This window comes from Vidua chalybeata, chromosome 21 (assembly GCF_026979565.1).
Source record: "Vidua chalybeata isolate OUT-0048 chromosome 21, bVidCha1 merged haplotype, whole genome shotgun sequence".
Taxonomy (NCBI): Eukaryota; Metazoa; Chordata; class Aves; order Passeriformes; family Viduidae; genus Vidua; species Vidua chalybeata.
In genome coordinates, this window is record NC_071550.1 from 1,013,469 (window position 1) to 1,034,757 (window position 21,289).

Consider the following 21,289-nt stretch of genomic DNA (forward strand, 5'->3'; position numbering starts at 1 on the left):
TGGGTCCTGCTGTCCCACCCTGGTTACCAGCAGCTGCTTGGCCAGAGCAGAGCCGTGGCACAGCCTTTGCTGGGCTGGTGTGGGGTTTGAGGCAGCCAGCCCTTCTCAAGGCACTGTGTCGTCCCTGTGGGATGAAGCAGAGAGCAGGACACTGTGCAAACATGTGGGGAGACACCGTGGTGACGCATGGACAGAGCACGGGTCTGGCAGTGAGAGCAGATCCCCACTCTGGCAGCATGGAAGGGTTTCCTATGCAGCCTCTTGCCTTGGCACTGCAGTTCCTGTGTTGCACAGGGCAATTGGAAGCTGAGATCTGCCAGCACAGTGCCCGTGGGTAGGACTGAGAATGGCAGTCAAATGTGGGGGATCACACATGGCAAAAACACAGCCAAGGCGTGGCTGCCTAGACCCAGGGGCACTGGCTTTCTGTGAGTGCTGTTCTGGCAAATGAAGAGCTGCTGGCCGCCGGCGCTGAGAGTCCCAGGGACCTGGGAGTGGGGCCCTGAGTGTGGAGGAGCCTCCTCCCATCCTCCCCTGCAGAGGAGACCTCTCAGGGCCAAGGAGGCCATGCCTGCATCCCGGTGCTGGGTGGGTGAGGTGAGCTCGCGTTCCTCTCAGAGGTGTCCTGCCCCGTGCCCTCGGCCGCCTCCCTCCTGCCCTTGGCCATAAATCAGGGTGGCCGTGGGTGCTGGGGCGCTCTGGTGCCCCCCACCTCCCTGCAGGGTCTCCTTCTCGGGGCACCTTATCTGCTGCAGGGGTTCCACTTATCTTCGCTGTCACTTTCTAATGCTAGTTTATGGGCAGCGTTTTGTAGCTTAATTATGATGTTTTTCAGCATGGTCACGTGGCTGCAGAAGCCAATAAGGCACCGAAGTGGGTCCATCCTGGCTGAGCCTGGCCCCCATGGGGAGGAGATTGGCCGGTGTCCTGCCCAGGGCGGCGTGTGCACAGCCAGAGCCCCAACACCTTCCCAAGAGACGCAGGTCCCCATAAATCCCCCAGCCTACCGTGGACAGGGCAGCGGTGCCCACACCCCACGGAGGCTCCTCGGGTCACAGCTCCTGGCCGGTGGCCGAGCGAGGCTCTCCCACCCGCCGGCCCCACGCGCAGCAGCCGTGCAGCCGCCTCGCGGTGAGTACGTGTCCGTGGGGGGAACCCAGTCCCCCATCCCAGCCATCTCCCAGCCACGGCCGCCATTCCCCGGCATGGTGGCAGCCAAGGCCGGAGCTGGGGACGCGGCAGGACTTGACGAGGAAGCAGGAGTCGTGTGTGGGCCTCTGCTTCCCGTCCCGTCCCCGTCAGCGGGCGTGGGGATGGCGGCTCTGCAGATCACGGGCAGCAGAGCGAGGCCTCGCCACAGCCTTGGCCCCACGGCCAAGCTGCTGCTCAGAAATGACAGATCAGGCTGCTGAGAGGCTCTGGGAGCCCAGCTGGTGGTGCCTGGGGGTCCCCGGTCACCCAAGGGTTGGGACTTGCCCATAGGAGCACAGGCAGCGTCCACACCCGGGAGTGGGCATGGGAGGCATCTGGGACCCCTTGACTCCTGGGGTTGGCTGAGCCTGTGCCCCGTCCCCATCCTGCACTGGTAGGGATCACAGCCTTCAGCCCTGGGTTGCTTTTGTTCCTCGCAGTGTTTGCTCAGTTCTTCCAACTCAGAGCCCCTCCCGGGCTCCTTTTCCAGAATGGCAGGTCCTGCTCCGTGGCTGCCTGGCAGCTCCCCCGGGAGCTCGTGGCGACCATGGGGGCCCTGGCCGAGGGGCTCCGCCGGCGGTGGGAGCGTTCCTTCCCGGCCAAACAGCGCTGACCCGCGCTGCAGACCGCTCTGCTGCTATTCTTAGCCCGGGCTCCATTCCTGGTGGCTCTGGAGTGATGCTCCGCTGAGCCCGTTTCCTGTTTGCCACTCTCCCTGCCAGCGCCGCTTCCTACCCGCTGCACCCGTGGGCAGCTGCTGTGTGGGGTGAGAGTGTGGGGTGAGCTGGGTGGGATGAGATCTGTGGGACGAGCCCTTCAAGACAAACCATGCAGGGTCAGCCTGGCAGGGTCAGCCGCGTGGTGCCGTCAGCCATGCCTTTCCTTTGCGGGGCACTGCCAGCAGCTCGGTCCTCAGCTGTGCCAGGGCTCCAGGCACCCAGAGGCTCGGGCCCCAGTGCTGCTGTGCTGGCAGCAGGCTCCCACCATGCTGGGACAGGCTCTGCACCAGCCACGAAGGGTCCCTGAGCCCTGCAGGACGGGCTCAGCTCCAGTGTCTGGCTCAGAGCTGGAGCCTCGAGCTCCCCGTAGCCGAGTCCCGAGGCGTGTGGCCTGGGGCATCCTGATAAACAGGACATGCAGGGAGCCAGGGCACTCCTGTGCTGGTCTGCTGCCGTCATGGAACCTTTCATCAAGAAACCCTGATTGTGAAGCATTGATTCAATACCTGCTGTCTGACAGGCAGACCAGGACACCATTGGGAGTGGGTGCTCCTTGTGGGGTGGCCAGTGCTAGTTCCAAACTCATCTCCTCAGTGGTGGCCCCAGAGGAGATTTCAGGAGTGGCTGCACACCGCAGTGTTCCCCACGCAGCTCTCCCTGGGCTGGCAGGGGCAGCTGGTAGGGGGTGATGTTATGTTCCCACAAAGCTGGTGGTCCAGGGCTGTGCACCGAGCAGAGCAGGCTCTTGCCCAGACTGGTGAATTTTGCTCCAGCCCCGAGATTCGTGCTCCTCAGCAGGTCCTGCCTCTCTCAGGCCAGACCCTTCAGAGAGGCTGGGGGACTTTTTCCCCACAGATGGTGTGGGCGAGCAAGGAGGGTCTCACGCCCCTTCCCGCAGAGCCGTGCCCCTTGCCTGTCCCTGGGGGAGCCCCTGGGGGGATCCCTGATGCTGCCGAGGCCTGGCCGAGCCGCTCCCCAGCCCGGCCGCGGTGTCCCCGGTCCCCGGGCCGGCGGGTCCCTCCGCCCCCGCCCCGTCCCTGCCGCCGCGAGCCGCCCGCTCTCCCAGAGGAGGTTCCCCAGCCCCGGGGGGCTGGCCGTGAGCCCGCACCAACATGGAGATGCTCTTCCAGGCGCTATAAAGAGCTCCGGCTCCCGCACCTGCCGCTCGGTCTCCACCGCGCCCACTCCCGGTCCGCACCCAGCGCCGGGGCTGGGGCCGCCGTCCGTCCCCTTCCCCGTCCCATCCCGTCCCGCTGACCGCGGCTCGTCCCGCAGCAGGGCCGCTGGAGGGGATGGACTATTCCTATGATGAGGACCTGGACGAGCTGTGTCCGGTCTGCGGGGACAAGGTCTCCGGGTACCACTACGGGCTTCTCACCTGCGAGAGCTGCAAGGTAGGACCGGCCGGGGCGCGCGGGGTCGGGGCTGCGGAGCCGGGGCTGTGCGGGGCTGGGGAAACGCAGCTGGGGCCGTGCGGGGCCGGGAAAGAGGGGCCGGGGCTCTGCGTGACCGGCGCCTTGTGGGGCCGGGGCTGTGAGGGGAGCGCTGCACGGGGAAGAGGGGTCCGGGGCTCTGTAGGGAGCGGGGAGGGGGCTCTGCAGGGGCCGGGGCGGCGGGACCGGCCGCGGGGCTTCTCTCGCCCGTTTTCGTTAGCGGCGGATTCGCGCCCGGTGGCGGGAGGGGAGCGCGGCCGCGACGGGAGCCCCGAGCGCGGCGGGAGCCTCTGCCGAAGGCGGGTGGCGGGGACGGGGTGCCGGTGCCGGGATGCCGGTGTCGGTGCCCACCGCATCGCCGCCGCCCGCCGCCGCAGGGCTTCTTCAAGCGCACGGTGCAGAACAACAAGCACTACACCTGCACCGAGAGCCAGAGCTGCAAGATCGACAAGACCCAGCGCAAGCGCTGCCCCTACTGCCGCTTCCAGAAGTGCCTCACCGTGGGGATGCGCCTGGAAGGTAGGGACGGCCCGGGCACGGCACGGCGGGGCGGGGGGCGGCGGGGGCCGGGGACTGGGTCGGGACTGTGCGGGGACTGTGCAGTTGCCGGGACCGGTCGCGCTGTCCCCGCCGCAGCCTCCTCCCCGGGCCGGTCAGTCCCGCCGGCGCTTCGATTCCGTTTTTCCCTCCCAAGTTAAGAAAAAAATCGTTTTCTTGCGTCGTCTCCTTCTTTTCCTTGTTTCATTTTGTTTGTTTCTCCGGGGTTCCTGCTGCTACGGCTTCAACTTTCCAGGATTTTTTTGCTGGCAGGAAGGCTGGGAAATAGCAAATAAATTACTGTTTTCCTTAAGCACATAATTCCAGAAGCCGAGACTTAAGGAAAAACGTTAAAAATTATGGGGATCGCAATAAAACTGCCGCAGACCCACCACGAATTATATTTTTCCTCTCGGTGACATTTAATATAACGGATTTCTGACCCCCGGGGGGACGATTCCAGCCCCACAGCCGCCGCCTCTCTCTGATGTCGGCGCAGAGGATCCCGACATCAGAGTCGGGCCCCGACAGCCCGTGCTGCGGGTTCTGCAATGCTCAGCATCCGGCAACGAAATGTATTTGAGGGGACGGGTCGTTGGCACGGATGGCAGAGCAAAAGCAGAGGCAGGAGGAGCCCCCCACCCCAGAGTCAGCCGCCCCCTCCCTACATCGCGCTTGAAATCGTTTGCGTTTTGCAGCGGGTGGGAGTGGGCTGAGCCCTCCCGCCTGACCCTGGCCCGGCTGAGCCCCTCGCCCGCCGGGCTCGCTGCTCGGGACGCAGCGCGGTTCATCGGAAAGTCCTTCGTGTTCTGGCAGGGCGGCCGCTCGCTCCGGGAGCGGGTGGGAGCCTGCGAGCAGAAGCGCAGGAGTAAGACACAACATCGAGCTGCAAACTCAGCCTCTGCAAACTCCCGGCGTGGGCTGGCTTCCAAAACAGATCCCAGTTCCACTCTCCTCCCTGGGCTGGAGTTACTGGTGCCCTGGATCCCTCGGTGCATGCTCTGGCCGTTTTGATCGATGTCGCAAGGGGATTTGGGCGCTGGGCAGGGCTGGAGACCCCACGACAGACGGGCAGGGACAGTCCTTGGGGTGCCCGGGGCGAAAAGGCATGGTCTCAATTTGTCCCTTTCCAGCAGTTTTTGTCGCGTACGTGCGGAGGTGTTTTAGTCCCAGAGCTGTCCCAACAGCCTTTTCGTGTGCGTTTTCTTGCTGTTGGCTCCTCGGCAGAGCTGGGCAGACGAGGCAATCGCCCAACCAAAGGCAATATTCCCGTGGAACCGTCTCTTTTGTAGTAAAAAAGAGACCACCTTTTTCAACCCCGAGAATTTTTGGGCAAGGCATCTGAGGTGATGCTTTGGAGGTGAGTCTATAGGTCCACACGACAACAGCAACCTCGAGGTGATTGATTTTGGGAACATAGTGTTGACACAGGCACCCTTCAAAGTGCCTGAAGGGAGATGGCAGCGAAACTTGCCCAGGAGGAGAAGCAGAGCCCTGGCCGAAGGCTGCCCACAGCCCTGGGCACCCTGCAGGCACTACCCATGGCTCCTTCCGTGTCCCTGCCCAGGCAAAGAATGGTGGCCAAAGGGAGGCAGAGCCTGGCCAGCAGCCTGCCCCAGCCAGGGCTCTGCACTGGGATGGGAGCAGGCAAGGCAGTGCGAGTGGGAAGGGGGGCTGCAGGGTGCTGGAGACCCCTCCTGCCACCGTGTGGGTGTGTGGCTCGGGAGTCACCTGCAGATGGTTTTGGGGTCGTTGTGGGGGTGCAGGCGCTTCCTGGGTGGCTTCACTTGAGCCCCCTTGCCCTGGAGGTCAGGATGCATCATTTTCCTCTCGGCTGTCAGCTGGGACACAGCAAATGGCAAGTCGTTCCCAATCCCAAGTATAGGACAAATGGCAGGAAAAGCAGAGCAGGAGGGAATTAAAAGGCCTTTTCTCCCTTTGTGTTCTTGCTGGGAGAGGGGAGGAGGTGTATGCAGTTGCCTCTGGAGGGCTTGTGAGACCAGACTGTGAGCACCTCTCGCTGTGTGTGGGAGTGCAGGCAGCCCTAGGAGGGTCTCTGCCTGCGCACCCTTGCCCAGGGTCACAGGGGTTTGCTTTGGGATGTGATCCCTGGGCGTCGCTGTGCCCGACCTCGAGCAGTGGGGGGATAACATCACTTCGAGTGGGTGTGAGATTTGGTTTTTGGTGTGCTCTGGCTCTGGGGTTGGTGGCCAGGGCTACCAGACGTGCCTGTGCCAGCGCGGGCTGTCAGCCTGCCGGTCTGTGTGAGACCCCGGCTGGGGTGTGCACACGTCTGAGTGTGGCCACCTCCCTCGGACCCGAGTCAGGAGCTGCCCCGGGACAGCTCTCTGCTGCCCAGAGGGGCGTGGGCCGGCTCTCGGGAGCGGGGACACAGCACCCCTCTCTTCAGAGGCTGCCGCTGGCAGCCCGCTCCCAGTGAGATGCTGTTTTCATGAATAAAGAATGAGGGAGGAAGCCAGGGCGGCTCTCCTGGGAGCACATTCCTGCTCGTCCTGGAAATGCTGCTGCTCCCGGCCACCCTCCCGCCTTTCCAGCCTGCCTCGGGAGCGCTGGGGAGGTGCTCCAGCTCTCCGGGGGGGCTGGCTGTGAGCCCCAGGATAAGTAGGCGAAAGAAAGGCAGAGGTAACAGCTGAGAGGCAAAGCAAGACCCGCTGGCTGTCAGCAGGAACACAAGATAGCAGAGGGGTTTTGCCTTTGATGCTCACTGCGGGCCGTTCTCGCCGGCGCGCTCCTCCGCTGCCGTGCAGCCCCCGCTCCTGCCTTCCAGCGATCTGAGGCTCCTCCGAGGGGATGCCCGGGCAGCAGCCCCCGGAGCACAGCAAGGCAGTGCAGGAGGACAGGCTCCTTCCGCAGAGAAGCACCTGCTCCCTTGCACGTTGGCAGATCCTTGGGGCTCTTTGGTTTGGTGGGAACATCTGCTTTGCTGCAGCCGTCAGAGGGACTCTGCCAGCGGGATGCTCCAGCAGAGCCCTCGCCAGGGCTGGCACCCCCAGGGCTGGCAGCCTCCTGCCTGAGGCCTGTGGGGTGAAGTGCATCCACTGCGACCTGCCAGCCGTGCTGCCCGAAAAAGGGGCAGAGATCTGCTGAGGAGTAGCACGTGCAGCCTGGATGGAGAGAGCCAGGGTCCCGAGGGGACTGTGGGGTCCCAGCGCTGCAGAGACAAAGAAATCCCAGGGCTGGTCCAGTTAAAACTGGTTGTTAAAACTAAAGTGAGTGTCAAATCCCCTCCTCTGCTCAGGCTTTAAGGGCTGTCCCCTCAACCTACCGTGAATGGAAGCTGCTTTTTCCCCCAGCTCATTTTGTAGTGAAAGCCAAATGTCTCTTCCTTTCCTGCAATCCCCAGATGCTCTGAGGGTGACATTGGCTGGGCTGGGAGTGACACAATCTGCCGTCAGCTTTCTGGGAAGGTTTCCCCAGCGTCCCCCAAACCCTTTTTGCCACTAAGTCGTGTCCCCCAGCATTTTCTCTGTGCCCTGTGGAAGCCCTGGTCTCTCTCCTTGTGGGTCACTGCAGTCTCTGCCCTCTCTCTGTCTCCAGCTGTGCGTGCAGACCGGATGCGTGGCGGGAGGAACAAGTTTGGACCCATGTACAAGCGGGACCGTGCCTTAAAGCAGCAGAAGAAAGCTCTGATCCGAGCCAACGGCTTCAAGCTGGAGACCGTGCCTCAGATCATGTCCCCCGTGCAGAGTGACTACAGCCTGTCCTCCACCATCCACAGCATCCACGCCATGTCCAAGACCCTGCCGCCCAACCCGGCCGCCCTGACGCCCGTGGATTACGAGCGCAGCCCCTACGGGACGCCCTCCCTGGGAATGACAGTGCCCGGCCACGCGCCGCTGCCCGGCTACCACTACCCCTCCTTCCCCAACCGCACCATCAAGTCCGAGTACCCTGACCACTACACAAACGCCCATGAGGCCGTGCCTGCCTACATGTACCCAGAGACCTACCCCAGCAGCTCCCCCCCCGACATCCCCGAGGTCATCCTGAAGCTGCTGCAGCTGGAGCCCGACGAGGCCCAGGTGAAGGCACGGATACTGTCCTGCCTGCAGCAAGAGCAGGGCAAAGGCCGGCACGAGAAGCTCAGCACCTTCGGCCTCATGTGCAAGATGGCTGACCAGACCCTCTTCTCCATCGTGGAGTGGGCACGGAGCTGCATCTTCTTCAAGGAGCTGGAGGTAGGACCTGTCAGTGGGATGGGTGCTGCTCTGGGGGCACAATGGGGGACGGGATATGGCTGTGGGCAGGATTGAGGGTGAAATGTTGTGAGGACGGGGAAACACTCGTGGGCACAAGCCTGAGGCCATCACTGCAGATGTGTTGACATGTGCCAGTCCTGCTCCCAGCTCCCTGCAGGACTGGAGGTGCCGGGGCCCGGCTGCGATGCCGAAGCGATTCCCACTGTCGTGTGGGGCTAATGATTTCAGATTCATCACGGCGAGGGCAGGTGTTGAGGCAATCGCCGGCAGAGTGACTGTGGTGTCAAGCTCAAGACATAATTGAAAAATGTAACGTTGAGGAATTATAGTTGAGACAATTCTCTCCCCTGCCTTTAGGAGGAAAATCGATGTGGTCAGGTGGGTCCTATTAGCACCAGGCAGGAGGGGCAGCCTGAGCCTGCTCCAGAGCTGTGGTGTCTGCTGCCAGCAGCCCACGAGTGTGCCCGGCTGGGGGACATGGAGTTCACCTCCATCCTGCCAAGACATCCCTCTAGCAAATGTCCCTGAACATTTACTGCAGCCAGGGGAGGGCTAGCAGGGCTGGAGCAGCTTCTGCCACCCTGCACACCTTACCAAGCCTTCAGGAATTTTCCATTCATGTTCTGGGCTGACCTAAGATCCCAAACTGGTGCAAAAATGGGAGAGAAAATTTTACAACATGGCCAAAACCCAGAGAGCAACATCCTGGGCCAGCTGTGATGAGACTCAGGTGCTTTCTTGTGTTTCCAGCATGATATTGTGCTGCCTAGCTCTGGCCAAAATCACTTTCTTCCAGTGGGACTGTGCTGTAGGACAGGACCAGGCTCTTCCCTGTGCCATGGGTGCCATGGGGCTGAGTGTGGCCTAGCCTCGTGGCTCAAAATAGCCCCCGTCGTTCAGAACAGTGTCAGGAAATGGCATTGTGGGGGTGGGTTGGGCTTGTTTCAATCATATCAGTGTCCAGCCTGGATTTTGGGAACAGGGTGGTTGTTGTTTTGCAGGAGATATTGTAAACAGTGTAAATTCAGTTCCCAGCTGTATAGCTGTGTAGCCTTGTAACTCCATTGTCAGCGTGATTGTGCCACCAAAATAGGCTGTTCCTGTGTGAATCGGTGTTGGCGGGTGCTCCTCCTGCCGTGGGACTCTGAGGGGGATGGCAGTGCCACAGGCCTCACCTGGGCAGAGCTGCCAGTGTCCTGCTGGGAGCAGGGCACGTGCCCTGCCGTGCTCAGGACAGGGGGTTCGGTGCTCAGCGGGTGCCCACTTCCATCACTGCCATCCTGGGGGGCTCAAGATTTTGCCGTATCCTCATGGTGATTGTGGGGCGCATTCCCAGCATCTCCCAGGGCTGGGGACTGCAGGACCCACAGCCCACCCTGGCTCCAGTGGGAGAGGGAGAATGAGGCATGGCCATCCTTGGCTCCCTCCCGTGCCCAGAGCCCCAGGCAGCTCCGAGCCCAGCACAGAGCAGAGGTGCCCGGTATCCTCGGTGCCCCTACCTGGGGCTGCCCCTGCCCACCCCACACGGCCCATCCTCCCTGGCCAGGGCCGAGGCTTTTCCTGAGGCATGAGAGAGCAGCCAGTGGGAAGCAGGAGCAGGTCTGAGAACTTGAATCCCCATTCCTGCTCCTGCCTGGCACATAAAAGCAAGCGGCTGCTGGGGCGGTAAATGAACTCCTGCTAGCGCAGGGTTCACGGCTCTGCCCTAAAGCCAGCACGGAGGAACATCACAATCTCCAGGATCGATGGCAGCGGCAGTCCCCGCCCGGGGCTCCTCAGGGCAGGGCTGCCAGCAGCCCTCTCCATCCCCCAGGAAGGTGTGTGTGAAGGGGACGGCCCCCAGCCCCAGCAGGGAAGGGCTGTTGGCTGAGGCCAGAGCGGGGATCCAGGCTGGAAAGGCACCGTGCTGGGACACCTCTCCAGGGCATCGTGCCAGGCTGGCACTCCATGGGAGGAGGTGCAGGCAGGTGAGAAGGGGAGGTGTGGGCAGATTGCCCTATCAATGGATTGCCCTGCCTGAGCTTGCCCAGCACCACCATGCTACTTCCACAGGGCTGTTAACACAGACCTGGCTTCTCCCCAGGGCTTCACAGGGTGCCTGGAGAGGAAGGAGCAAATTTTCAGGGACATGGGGAACTGCTGGCTCATTCCTGGTTAGGACGAGCCTTTGGTGCCTGCCCAGGGAGAGTGGGAGCAGTTTCCCCTGGAGCTGGCCAGTCTTGTTCCCATTCCCATTCCCACCCTAGCAATCTGCCAAGGGCTAGAACGGGTGCTTTGCTGTCTCCACACTCCTGGCCTGGTGGCTGGGCTGGGCGACACTGGGGAGAGCCCCCCTGGCCCCAGCACTGCACCCGGGGAAGGAGGGGGGGCCACGGGCTAATGGCCTCTTGACATCGGCTCACACGCCACGTCCGCCCGCAGGCGCGGGGCAGTCAGATTGAAAACAGATTTAACTTCCCAGATATATCGTTTCATTTAAGGGCCAGTAATTCTGTCAGTCTGCCACTGACAAACGAGGGTCCCCATGCCAATCCGCCGGGAGACTGATGTCGCGGCGTTCATCTCGTGTCACCAGGAGGAGAATTACGGACTGCGCTGGCCTTCGGAGGCAAGACTAATAACGCTGCTCGGCAGAGGGGGATTTGGGGGCCCGCTTGTTTATCAAGGGCCGGCCAGGCAGCCGCGGCGCGAGGCCGCGCGGGCGGAGGTGGAAGAGGTCAGCGCTGACGCCCATAAATACGAACTTTAACTGAGTCTAGATGAGATGTGTCAGGACTGAGGGAAGATTTGCAGCATCTTTTCAGGAAGAAAAATATAGGCCGGGGGTGAAATATATTTTGTTGGGTTGTGAGTCTCAGGCAACTTTGTCCTTTCAGATGTAATTTTTTTATATGTATATGGAGACAGAGGATGTGCACGCACGCACGCGTGCTTGCACGCTCACATTGTGTCTGGTTTTGGTGTGGTTTATGCACACACATCCTGCACAGCCTGGTTTATATAGGTGTCACTGCCATACCTACATATCAACATCGTGAACGCAGGGTTGCAGTGACCTTTAGATTGGGATGAGCAGCCAGGAATGTTAAACAAATTGCCATGGTTTCAGCCTGAAGGCCGGGCTGGGCTGGGTGTGCAGTGGGTCCCTGCGCCACTGGAGGGGCACGGCGCAGCCGCAGGGTAGTGGGATGGTGTCGACCCCTTCCTCAGCCCTTTTGTGCCAAGGGCCTGGGGCAAACTACCCTTCCATCCACAGGCAAGCTCCAGGGATGGGAGGGATGCTGAGGGCAGCACTGTTCCCACAGACCCAGGGGTCCCTGTGGTCACTGGGTCTGTCTGCTGGGCTGCTCTCCCTCAGCTGTGCTTAGAGATCCCAGAGCCACGACAAAGCCTATTTGCAGTCAATTGCTTCTCTGCCTTTAACATGTGGGTCATCTTGACCCCATCTCCTGGCCAATGGCCAGAGCGTTTTTGGCAGATTAAAAATCTCCTTCTGGTGGTGGATGCTGCAGCATGTGGATGTTTAGCATCCCATGCACTGGGGGAAATGTGACGCTGCCCTGGCTGTGGCGCCCCGGCCGGCACAGCCCTGCCTGCAGAGCCGTGGTGCCCGCTCAGCCGGGGCTGCAGCAGCCTGGGAGCCAGCAGGGGGATGGGATCCTGGCCTAGCCACACTGCTGTTGATGGCTATTTGTTTTAAGATGCACATCGTGGTGGTATCTGGGCAGGGCAATGGGGACCTGCACTGACCATTAACACCTTGCACGTGTGCGGGTTTTCCATTGCGGGTGGCCGGTGGACACCAGTCCACTTTCACACTTCTCAGTAGCCAAGGTGATGGGTCCTGCTCACACTCAGTGACTGCTGGGGCTGCTCGGGGTGCTGACATGTGCCACACACCTGCCGGAGGGCTGTGGGGCAATTCCTGCACCTGAGATGTGGGAGGAGGCCCGGAGGGCATCTGTGTGGTGGGGACAGCTAGGGGCTTCTGAGTGCTGCTTGGGCCCGTGGCTGGGGATGGATGTCCTGGCACCAGCTCAGGGCTTCCTGCCAAAGAAGAGCTGCTGGGGGGGGTCACTCTCCTTCCTAAAGCCGTGGTACCCGAGGTGGGGCTGCCCTGAACCAGCCATGCAGGGAGCAGTGAGCGCTGTGGCGCTGCACTGTCCCTGCGTGGCCTGGCACATTCTGGGGAGCCCCAACACTTGCAGGGCTATGCACCTACCCAACCTTGCACCTATGAACCCCCAGGGAAGGTTGCAGAAGATTTAAAACTACACCCACATGCAGGTCCTGCAGCCCCGTGCCTGGGCAGCACCATCCCTGCCTCTGTATGCCCTGCCTCCCCTCCAGCACCTTTCCCATGGAGAATTGCATTTTCTGTGGGTTGCAGCCCATCAGGGATTGCTCTTCCAGTGTGGGGAGGGTTTCACCACGTGTTTTGTGAATGGGTTAAATGCTCGCTTCAAAAAAAAGATAAGGATTGCCTCTCAAAGACAGCTTGCATCAGACCTTTGATAAAGCACTCCGAGGAAAAGCCTTGACATTAAAAGAGGAAGATCCTTTGCTTAACTTTTAACGGGGAGCGTGTGTGCTGCCGCCTGGCTGGGAGGATTGATTGCCTCTGAGTGCCCTCCATTAGCAGCCCCCTGCTCCTTCAGGCCCGGCCAGGGCGGGGTGCCCCCGGTGACCCCCAGCCTGAGCCCCCTGCAGCAGAACCTCAGTGCTGGAGCGGGGCTGTGGGTGCTGCCCGCTGCCACCCAGCCTGGGGACACCCAGCTTGGTGCTGGGGACAACTCCACGGAGCCCAGCCAGCTCTGACTGGCCCATGGAGCCCCCAGCCCACCCCATCATGTCCCCAAGCACATTCCCCCATGCCATGGCCATGTGGCTCTGGTGCACTGCGACGTTCCCAGGAAGCACCGCGGCACACCGGAGCATGCTGGCAGAGGAGCAGCCCTGCAGCAGCCATGAAGGGTGAAATGTGCTGCTGAGGGGCTTCAGGGAGGGAGCCAAACACCCCTCAGAGTTTGGGAGAAGCTGATTAGCAATTTTTAAAGGAAGAAAATAAGATTTCAAAATTGTTGAGGTGCTTTCTTTGGAAAAGCTAATTTTTTAGAATGGTTTTCAAGGCAAGACTTTCTGTCTGTCTCTTCTGGAGCTCATCCCGCTCAGGAATGAGGCACAGGAAAGAACTTCCAAAACAACACCCTGAGTGAGCCAGAGCGGAGGCGCTCGGCACCGGCCGGGATCGTGCAGCTGGGCTGGCCCCAGCTCCCTGCTCGGGCTGGCCACCGCCACAGCCGGCCACTCGCCTGCTGGCAGGGGTCACCATGGGTGCAGAAAATCTCCATTTTGGTTTAGTGCACAGTGAGCTTTGCCCCAGGGTTTTGTCGAGCGGCTGACCAGGAGCTTCATGCTCTGAAGTGCTGGGCCACGAATGGCAGCTGCTACACTGGCTGGGGGATGAGGGGGCAGCCCTGCAGGCGGGCAGGAGAGGTGCCACAGCCCAGCCACAGTGCCCACAGCCCTGCAGGCGGGCAGGAGAGGTGCCACAGCCCAGCCACAGTGCCCACAGCCCTGCAGGCGGGCAGGAGAGGTGCCACAGCCCAGCCACAGTGCCCACAGCCCTGCAGGCGGGCAGGAGAGGTGCCACAGCCCAGCCACAGTGCCCACAGCCCTGCAGGCGGGCAGGAGAGGTGCCACAGCCCAGCCACAGTGCCCACAGCCCCACAAACAGGCAGGAGTGGTGCCACAGCCCAGCCACAGTGCCCACAGCCCTGCAGGCAGGCAGGAGCGGTGTCACAGCCCAGCCACAGTGCCCACGGCCCCACAAGCAGGCAGGAGTGGTGCCACAGCCCAGCCACAGTGCCCACGGCCCCACAAACAGGCAGGAGCGGTGCCACAGCCCAGCCACTGTCACTGCCTTCCCACCCCATGTCGTTCCTGCGCTGCCGCGCGCCCGGCTCTGGCCACCCACCACCCTTGAGAGACAAATCCCGGCGGCTCACGGGGACTGCCGGCTCTGAGACCATAAAGCTCTTTCTCATCTGGCTTCTATTCCTTTTGCAATCTCCCAGCGTGGGTTTATTGCAGCCTCTTCAGCAGAACGAGGGCATTATCCAGCCCTGTGATGCTGCATCTGTCTTCCCTCTATTAACAGGGGAGCACAATGGCCCTGCAGAGCTCGGCTGCTGGCACTGGATTTGCTCCTCAGGGCGGTGGTGGAGGCAGCACCGTAATCCCAACCCTTTCCCTACACTGGCCCCGCAGGAGAGGGGAATCCAGGCAGGGCAGGAGTTCAGTTCTTTGTGGAAAGGAGTTGGGGTTCAGTGGAGAGCAGTGTCGAGGGGATGAAGCCAGTGACCCGTGGTGTTTCTTGGCAGGACACTGGGGAAGGCAGCGTGCCCTGCATCCTGCCACAGCTCTGGGGCCTTTTAGTTCTTGCAAATGCAAGAACTCATCCCACCAGTCACTGCTGCTGCCTGCAGTCCCCAGTGCCCTGCGAGACCTCTGGGGTTCCTTCCAGCTGATGTCCCGGCTCCAGCCCCTCTCAGGGACGGTCCCAGGTGTTTCTCTGGGCGCACACACAGTGGCACATGTGCACAAGTGCACGTGGTCACAAGTGCGTGTGTTGTTGCGTGGGCAGGGCCGGGCTGGCAGCTGCAGGGCACAGCGATGTCCCGCGCCCGGCGGCTCCCCCACGGCCCTGCTGCCCCCCCAGCCTGCCATCCTGCCCAGGGAGTCCAGGATAGGCACTGTCTTCTTTCGTTTTAAAGTATCCAGAGGGGCTGTCTGGACACACAGGCCCTTTGTGCAGCCACCGCATGTCCCTCCCGCAGTCATTTTGTTAAAATTTGTGTGCGATTGGAGGAGGTTGTGCCTGCTGGGGGAAGACCCGTGCTGATAAGAGCCAGCAAGTGCCACTGAAACATGTTGAGCTGCTTTGAAGCCTGCTCTGCAAAGCCATCTGCCCATCTCCTCTCCTCCAGCCCGGGGTCCCTCTTTCTGGGGTGCAGCTCCAGCTCTTCGTGCTCACCCCAGGGGACACCTGGGGGACACCCATGGGGTGCCTGCCAGGCACAGGGTGGGTGCTGTGCACTGCAGCACGGTGGGTGTCAGCTCCCACTCTGTTTCAGGTGGGTGACCAAATGAAGCTGCTGCAGAACTGCTGGAGTGAGCTGCTGGTGTTTGACCACATCTACCGGCAGCTGCAGCACGGCAAGGAGCACAGCGTGCTGCTGGTCACTGGCCAGGAGGTGAGAAACGGCCTCTGGGACTGTGGTGGTGCTGTGGAGGGGCAGTGGGGATGGGCAGGGGCTGCATGGGGAAATGGAGTGACTTCTTTCTTTCTTTTGTCCCACTGTGACCAACTCAGCACAGGGCAGGCAGGTGGTGTTGTTACGCTCTGGGTCTGCTTGTGCAGAAGGTTCCATTCTGTCCCATCCTGTCCCATCCTGTCCCATCCTGCCACACAGCTCCTGGTTCTGGAGAATAATGGTGCTTATGGAGAGATCAATATTCCCACCTGTATTGTCAGCGGTGGGATGGGAGGAGGGGCCCCTTCCCTCCCTGGAGGTGGCTTTTGGAGATGTGCTGCCTAGAATTCCAGCACCCTGTGAGGGCCCCCCCTGTTTTAAATGGTGTTCCCATTTCGCCCATCAGTCTTTTTTTTTTGACACCCCTACTTCTCAGTCAGTGCTCAGGGCTGGACGTGGCTCCTGCCCCATGTCAGGTGCCCTGCAGCAGGCTGTGGTGGGACTGGGGACTGACTGCCAAAGCTGATGCCAGCCCTGTCCTCGCAGGTGGACATGTCGGCCATCGCAGCCCAGGCCGGCTCCATCCTGAACACGCTGGTGCTGCGGGCGCAGGAGCTCGTCCTGCACTTGCACTCGCTCCAGGTGGACCGGCACGAATTCGTCTGCCTCAAGTTCCTCATCCTCTTCAGCCTCGGTGAGTGCAGCTGGGGGGGCACTGGGGCAGGGGGCAGCCGCTCCGGGGTCACGAGCCTGGGGTGGGAGCGCGGCTGGAGGGGGCACACGCAGCCCAGGGTCCGGCTGTGCGACAAAAGGGGCTTTTAACGAGGAGCCAGGATCGAGAGCTGGCACCTGCCTGTCCCCCTCTCTTGTCCCGGGACACAAAACGTCCCCCGCTGCGGGCCCGGGCTCTGCTCCAGCTGCAGGGGACGTTGTCACCCCTCTGGCCAAGCGGAGCCTGTTTTGGTCACTCGCCCACCACAGCGGGCAGGGAAACAAGCGCTGATAGGGCTGCGGGAAAACAGGCGTGTTGACAGAGGCGGCCGCGGCCCGTATCTGCCGGGATTTGCGTCAGAGAGCCCGTGCGCCGCGCTGGGCCGGGCTCCGCGCTCCTGATTAGGCTCAGCCCGGAGCCTGCGGTCGGGCACAGCCGGCGCGTTCACACCTCCCACCTCACCCAGACAAAATAACACGGGAGCCGTGGGCGCTGCTGCCAGAGCCAGAAACGTGCCCGGGGTGGCAGAGCTCCTGCCCCTGCGAGCCCTGTGTCGGCCGAGTGCTGGCGCATGGTGAGCCCACCGCCGTCTGTGGCAGACCGGTCTCCATCCCCATCCTCGTCCCGTCCCCGCCCTGTCCCTGTTCCAGTGCCTTGGCTCTGTGCTTGCACTTCTGCACCCGCGGGGTCCCGTCCAGGGACCAGCGGTGGGAGCTGCGCTGCTATCCCGTCCTGCACCTGCAGCATCTCCTCCCTCAGCTTTCCTTTCCTCTGGAGCTGTTTAGAAACCCAGAGAAACGAGAGACGATAATTCGCTGCTCAAGCAGTGATAAAGTGCAGCACAAACAGCGCCCAGGCTGGGAAATGAGCGAGCCGGGGGGGCTCGTACCTTCCCCGGCTGCTGCCCCGCGGCCTCAGCACCAGGAGGGCCAGATCCCCCCGTGCTGCCCGGGTCCCCCTGTGTCCCCTGGCATGGCATGGCACAGCACAGCGAGCAGGAGCAGCGTCCCCTCCGATGGCTTCCTTAGAGCAGCGGCTTTCAGGGAGGGCATGGAATCCAAAAGCTGTGTTTTCCCATACATCATTTTGCCCCAAATGCAACTTTTTCTCTCCATATTGCAGAGCTCACTTGGAGTAATTTGCCCTTCGTAGGCTCAGCTGTAGAGGACGGGATTGTGTATTATGTGCAGGATGTAATTGCCTTTAACAAGAGAATTTCCACATTTACCACTCTGCCACAGCACAGTCAAAGCCAAGCCCTGTTCACAAGAGCTGCCATTTGAGTTCTAAATAGATTTCTCTCCTGAGCAGGTAAAGAGATTTAATTAAAATTAGGGCTTCTCAAAATAGCAATATTTATGAGGACGGCACAGGTTAGCTTTGTTCTACAGAAGGGCTTAATAGAGCCTTAATGGATTGACCTATCATTCGATTTCATGACTTACATTCATGAAGCAGCTACTCTTGGGGAGGGGAGGAAGAGAGGCTTTTATAGCCCACATTCCCTTAAGCGTTTGCAATTTATCAGCAGCTTCTCCCAAACAAAAGGAGCTGTGAATAGGAAGAACACTTGAGGGCATAGAAATAATCCCAGGCATATCTGTATGTGTGATGGGAGGCTTTGTCACAGGACAGTCTTTGCAACTGCTGCAGTGTCTCTAAATGAAGTGAGTCAATGTTATTTGGACAACATTCTTTATTCCTTGCAGGAATGAAAAGATTATTCAAATATTCAATTAAACAGTGAATAGGGTCTTTCAGAGAACCAGGTGAGTTCATCGAGTAGAACTAGCTATTGTTGAGCCAACTCAGGGGATAGATTTGACATTTATCAATATAACTTCTTTTTTTTAATGACATGCACAATAACCTTATGCAGATAAAGAGATTTCATAACAACAACCCGGGTAGCAGGAGACAATAGGAGCAAATGTGCTGTCAGCGTGAAAAGGGAAGGGTGATCCGATCCACTGCAAATTGGCACAACCTGTGCCCTTTGTGCCTGCCCCCGCAGTGCCCGCGGCCATGGGCACGGCCCGAGGCTGGGGCTCCCCGGGGGCTCACGGCACCCCGGGCTGTGCTGTGCCTCCCCTCCCTGGGGCTCCGCAGTTCCCCCGGCTCTGACCCCCGGCTGGGCTGCGGCAGCCTCGGCTGCCACGATCCCTTCAAGGGAGCCCCAAACTCCCAGCTGCCTTGGCCAGACCCTGTGCCCAGATTTGCCCGTTTCCAGCCGGGAATTTGGCACATCAGGGTCTGTGTGCAGCACAGCCAGAGGGGCTGTGACCGAGGCAGTGTTCCCAAGTACCTCGTCCTGCACAGTGAAAAATCCTCTTGCCCTGGACGGACCGTGCCAGGGTTGGCAGCGAGGTCTCTGCTGGGCAGGTGAGTGGGACCATGGCTGTGTGCAGCTGCAGGTGGTGATGGGGCAATGCCCAGCACTGGTTCCTAAAGCCACCGAGGTCTGCGTGCAGGGACGATTGGCCCTGCCTGCACCTCGGTGCCGCTGCCTGCTGAGCTGTCACTACCCTGCTGGCACCGGAGCTGGCAGCAGGATTATGGGAAGCTGCTGTGGCCCTGGCGAGGCGTGGAGGATTAGGGTTTCCAGGCTGGTGAGCCTGGTTGCCACATTGGAAAGACCGGGTTTATCAGGGAATTAATTCAGCCGCTTCCTCGACCTTCAGGAATTAAAGAAGGCTGACGGCAGCGACTCCCAATGTGTTGGCACAGCTGGCAACACCTTCTGGCATTGCACCTTCCTGGGCAGTAGGGGCAGGGAGACACCAGTCCTTCTGCCAGGGGGTTTGGAATCTGTCTTCAGCATCAGGGAAGACCTGGGCAGCAGGGTAGGGATGGAGAGCCCACGGCTGGGTAGGGACGGGCTGTGGGACCCCTCCTGCACTGTGTTTTCATGCATGAGGGACACTGACCCAGGAGTGTGGGTCCCCCCTGGCTCACCCAGCGCAGTGTGGCACAGATGGGGCAGACCCGTGAGTTTGGCACCGTTTCATGCCCATCCTCCCCCCCTGCAGACGTGAAGTACCTGGAGAATCACACGCTGGCCAAGGATGCTCAGGAGAAGGCCAACGCGGCGCTGCTGGAGTACACGGTGTGCCACTACCCCCACTCCACGGACAAGTTCCGCCAGCTGCTGCTGTGGCTGGCCGAGGTCCGGGCGCTGAGCCTGCAGGCCGAGGAGTACCTGTACCACAAGCACCTCAGCGGGGAGGTGCCCTGCAACAACCTCCTCATCGAGATGCTGCACGCCAAGCGGACTTGAGCGGCCACCAGCAGGACCCGGCAGCACCCCAGCGCCTCCAGCAGGGGCAGGACTGGTGCCCGGGGCTGGCAGGCGCCGCCTCCCACCCTGCCTTCCTCAGTGATGCTATTTAACCTCTGCTATTGGAAACGCCCCAGAAGGTTTCGCACACAGCAAGGACAGTTGAGGCTGCAGGGCCGTGGCTTGGCACTGCCCCGTTGGCAGTGCTGACCTCCAGCTCCACTGCACACCCGGTGCCCAAACCTGTCACTTGCCAACCCGGCTCAGCAGCACCAAGGAAGGGGAAAGCCTGTCCTGGTTTTTCTCCTATTTCTGCTCCTCTCCTGCTGCCCCCACCAGCTGTTTCTTGACTGCCACCATCCCTCCCTGACCCTGCCCATGTCTCAGGGCCCCTCGTGCACAGGGCAGGAGAGAGGGGAGGTGAAACCCCTCCAGGCTGTGGTTTTATGGCGGTTGAGGTGTCTCCAGGCACCAGGGAACACACAGAATGTGGGGGCTGGGCTGGAGACATCAGGCCCATGCAGCAGTGCCAGGACCCCAAGGTGCAGATGCCAGGTCCCAGTTGCTGCCAGCTCTGTCCTGAAGCTGCCCTGGCCAAGACAGGGCAGGCAGGGATGGGCAGTGCTGAATCCTCAGCTGAGGTGTGTTTTCCTAGTGCTTGCTGGTGCTGGAGGCAGCAGTTCTGTGGCAGCTGCAGCACCCAGAGCCCAGAGCTGCCCCATGGGCAGCACAGCTCACTCCTGCCCACAGGTATGGTGGCAGAGCAGCCAGGCAGGAGGGAGGTGCAAGCTCCAGCACGTGCTCAGGATCTTGGGGAAACTTGGGGAGCTCTGCAGTGCCCCCCTGCATTTATCTCCTGAGTGAGTGGGTAAGGAGGAATAAGGATTGACCTGCACTTCATGCTGGGCCTCCTGGCCCCCTCCTTCACTCTGCCATGTCCCCAGGGGACAGCAAATGCTGTGCCGAAGCCATGGGCAAAGAGCTCTCTGTTCCTCTCCCATCATGGGATTGGGGCTCACCGACAGGACTGGGAGCACTGGGGGTCTCAGCCCCCCCAAACTGGGCCGTGCTGGACTCTCCCTGTTGCTTTCTCTCGGTCTCTGCTGTGCTCTCTCTCCTCTGCCCCAGCACTGGGGCTGGCACAGCCCCTGCCCCACAGCCCCCCAGCTCCGGGGGTCCTGCAGCATGGCCAGGCTTGTTCAGGGTTGTTCCCAGGGCGGGGATGTCCTCGTGCCCAGGGGCCACTGCAGCTCTGCAGAGCCGGTGCCTTGAGGAGCCACAGAGGCTGCGCCCGGAGCCGCGCCGCTTGTGAAGCTTGTTAGACACGGAAGAAAGAGCATGTTTGTCTCTGCTTTAACACGTTTGTGCATTTTCCTCCTGAAGTCTGTGGTTTGGTTTCACCTTCTTCTTTTTGTGAACTTAACTGGAGAAAATGTTTTGGGAGGTAAAAGACATTTTATTTTCAGAAAATGAAAAGTGCCCTTAAGTGTCTCTCTCTGTCTCTTACATCCTTTCCTCCCTCTCATCCCTGCCCTTCCCCACTCCTCCCCCTTCCTTCCCAGGCAGAAGGTTACCAACTTCCTTGTCAGGAGCAAACCACTGTAATAAATTTTGCAGTTCATTTAAAATGGCAAACTTTGTCTTTTTTTGGCTGTCTTTCTAAGCCTTGTGGTTGGTGCTCGGCATGGGGAGGGCTGGGTGTTTGTGGGTGCACTCCTGGGGTGGCACCTGCCTCCGTGGGACCGGGACAGCGTGGCTGTGCCAGGGGGCTGCTGCTGCCTTTGCTTCTGGGCATTGGGCAGCCCAGATTGGTTCAAAGTGCTGCTGGGTATGGCCACAGTGACTTTTAAAGTGTTTTGCAAGTGAGTGCAGGAACAAGAACATTTGTGGGCAATTAGTGGGCTGTGCCCTGGTCCTTGCACCATGGCCAAACCCCCCATCTCT

At 60.8% G+C, this 21,289-nt stretch overlaps 1 protein-coding gene across 3 annotated transcripts; it reads left to right on the plus strand.

Annotated features, from left to right (window-relative positions):
- The first annotated feature begins 664 nt into the window (after window positions 1–664).
- NR5A1 (nuclear receptor subfamily 5 group A member 1) lies at window positions 665–20,967 on the plus strand. 3 transcript variants are annotated; one of them, XM_053961942.1, is made up of 8 exons: window positions 665–1,131; window positions 3,186–3,304; window positions 3,721–3,862; window positions 7,439–8,079; window positions 15,237–15,356; window positions 15,903–16,050; window positions 17,191–17,379; window positions 19,098–19,160. In XM_053961942.1, exons 1-7 carry the CDS (start codon window positions 822–824, stop codon window positions 17,349–17,351), a joined length of 1,641 nt encoding a protein of 546 aa, XP_053817917.1. In that variant the 5' UTR covers window positions 665–821; the 3' UTR covers window positions 17,352–17,379; window positions 19,098–19,160. The 3 variants fall into 3 exon arrangements, with proteins under 3 accessions (XP_053817917.1, XP_053817915.1, XP_053817916.1); XM_053961940.1 differs by lacking the exon at window positions 17,191–17,379 and having other exon boundaries at window positions 19,098–20,967; XM_053961941.1 differs by lacking the exon at window positions 17,191–17,379 and having other exon boundaries at window positions 3,189–3,304; window positions 19,098–20,967.
- Window positions 20,968–21,289: the final 322 nt, after the last annotated feature.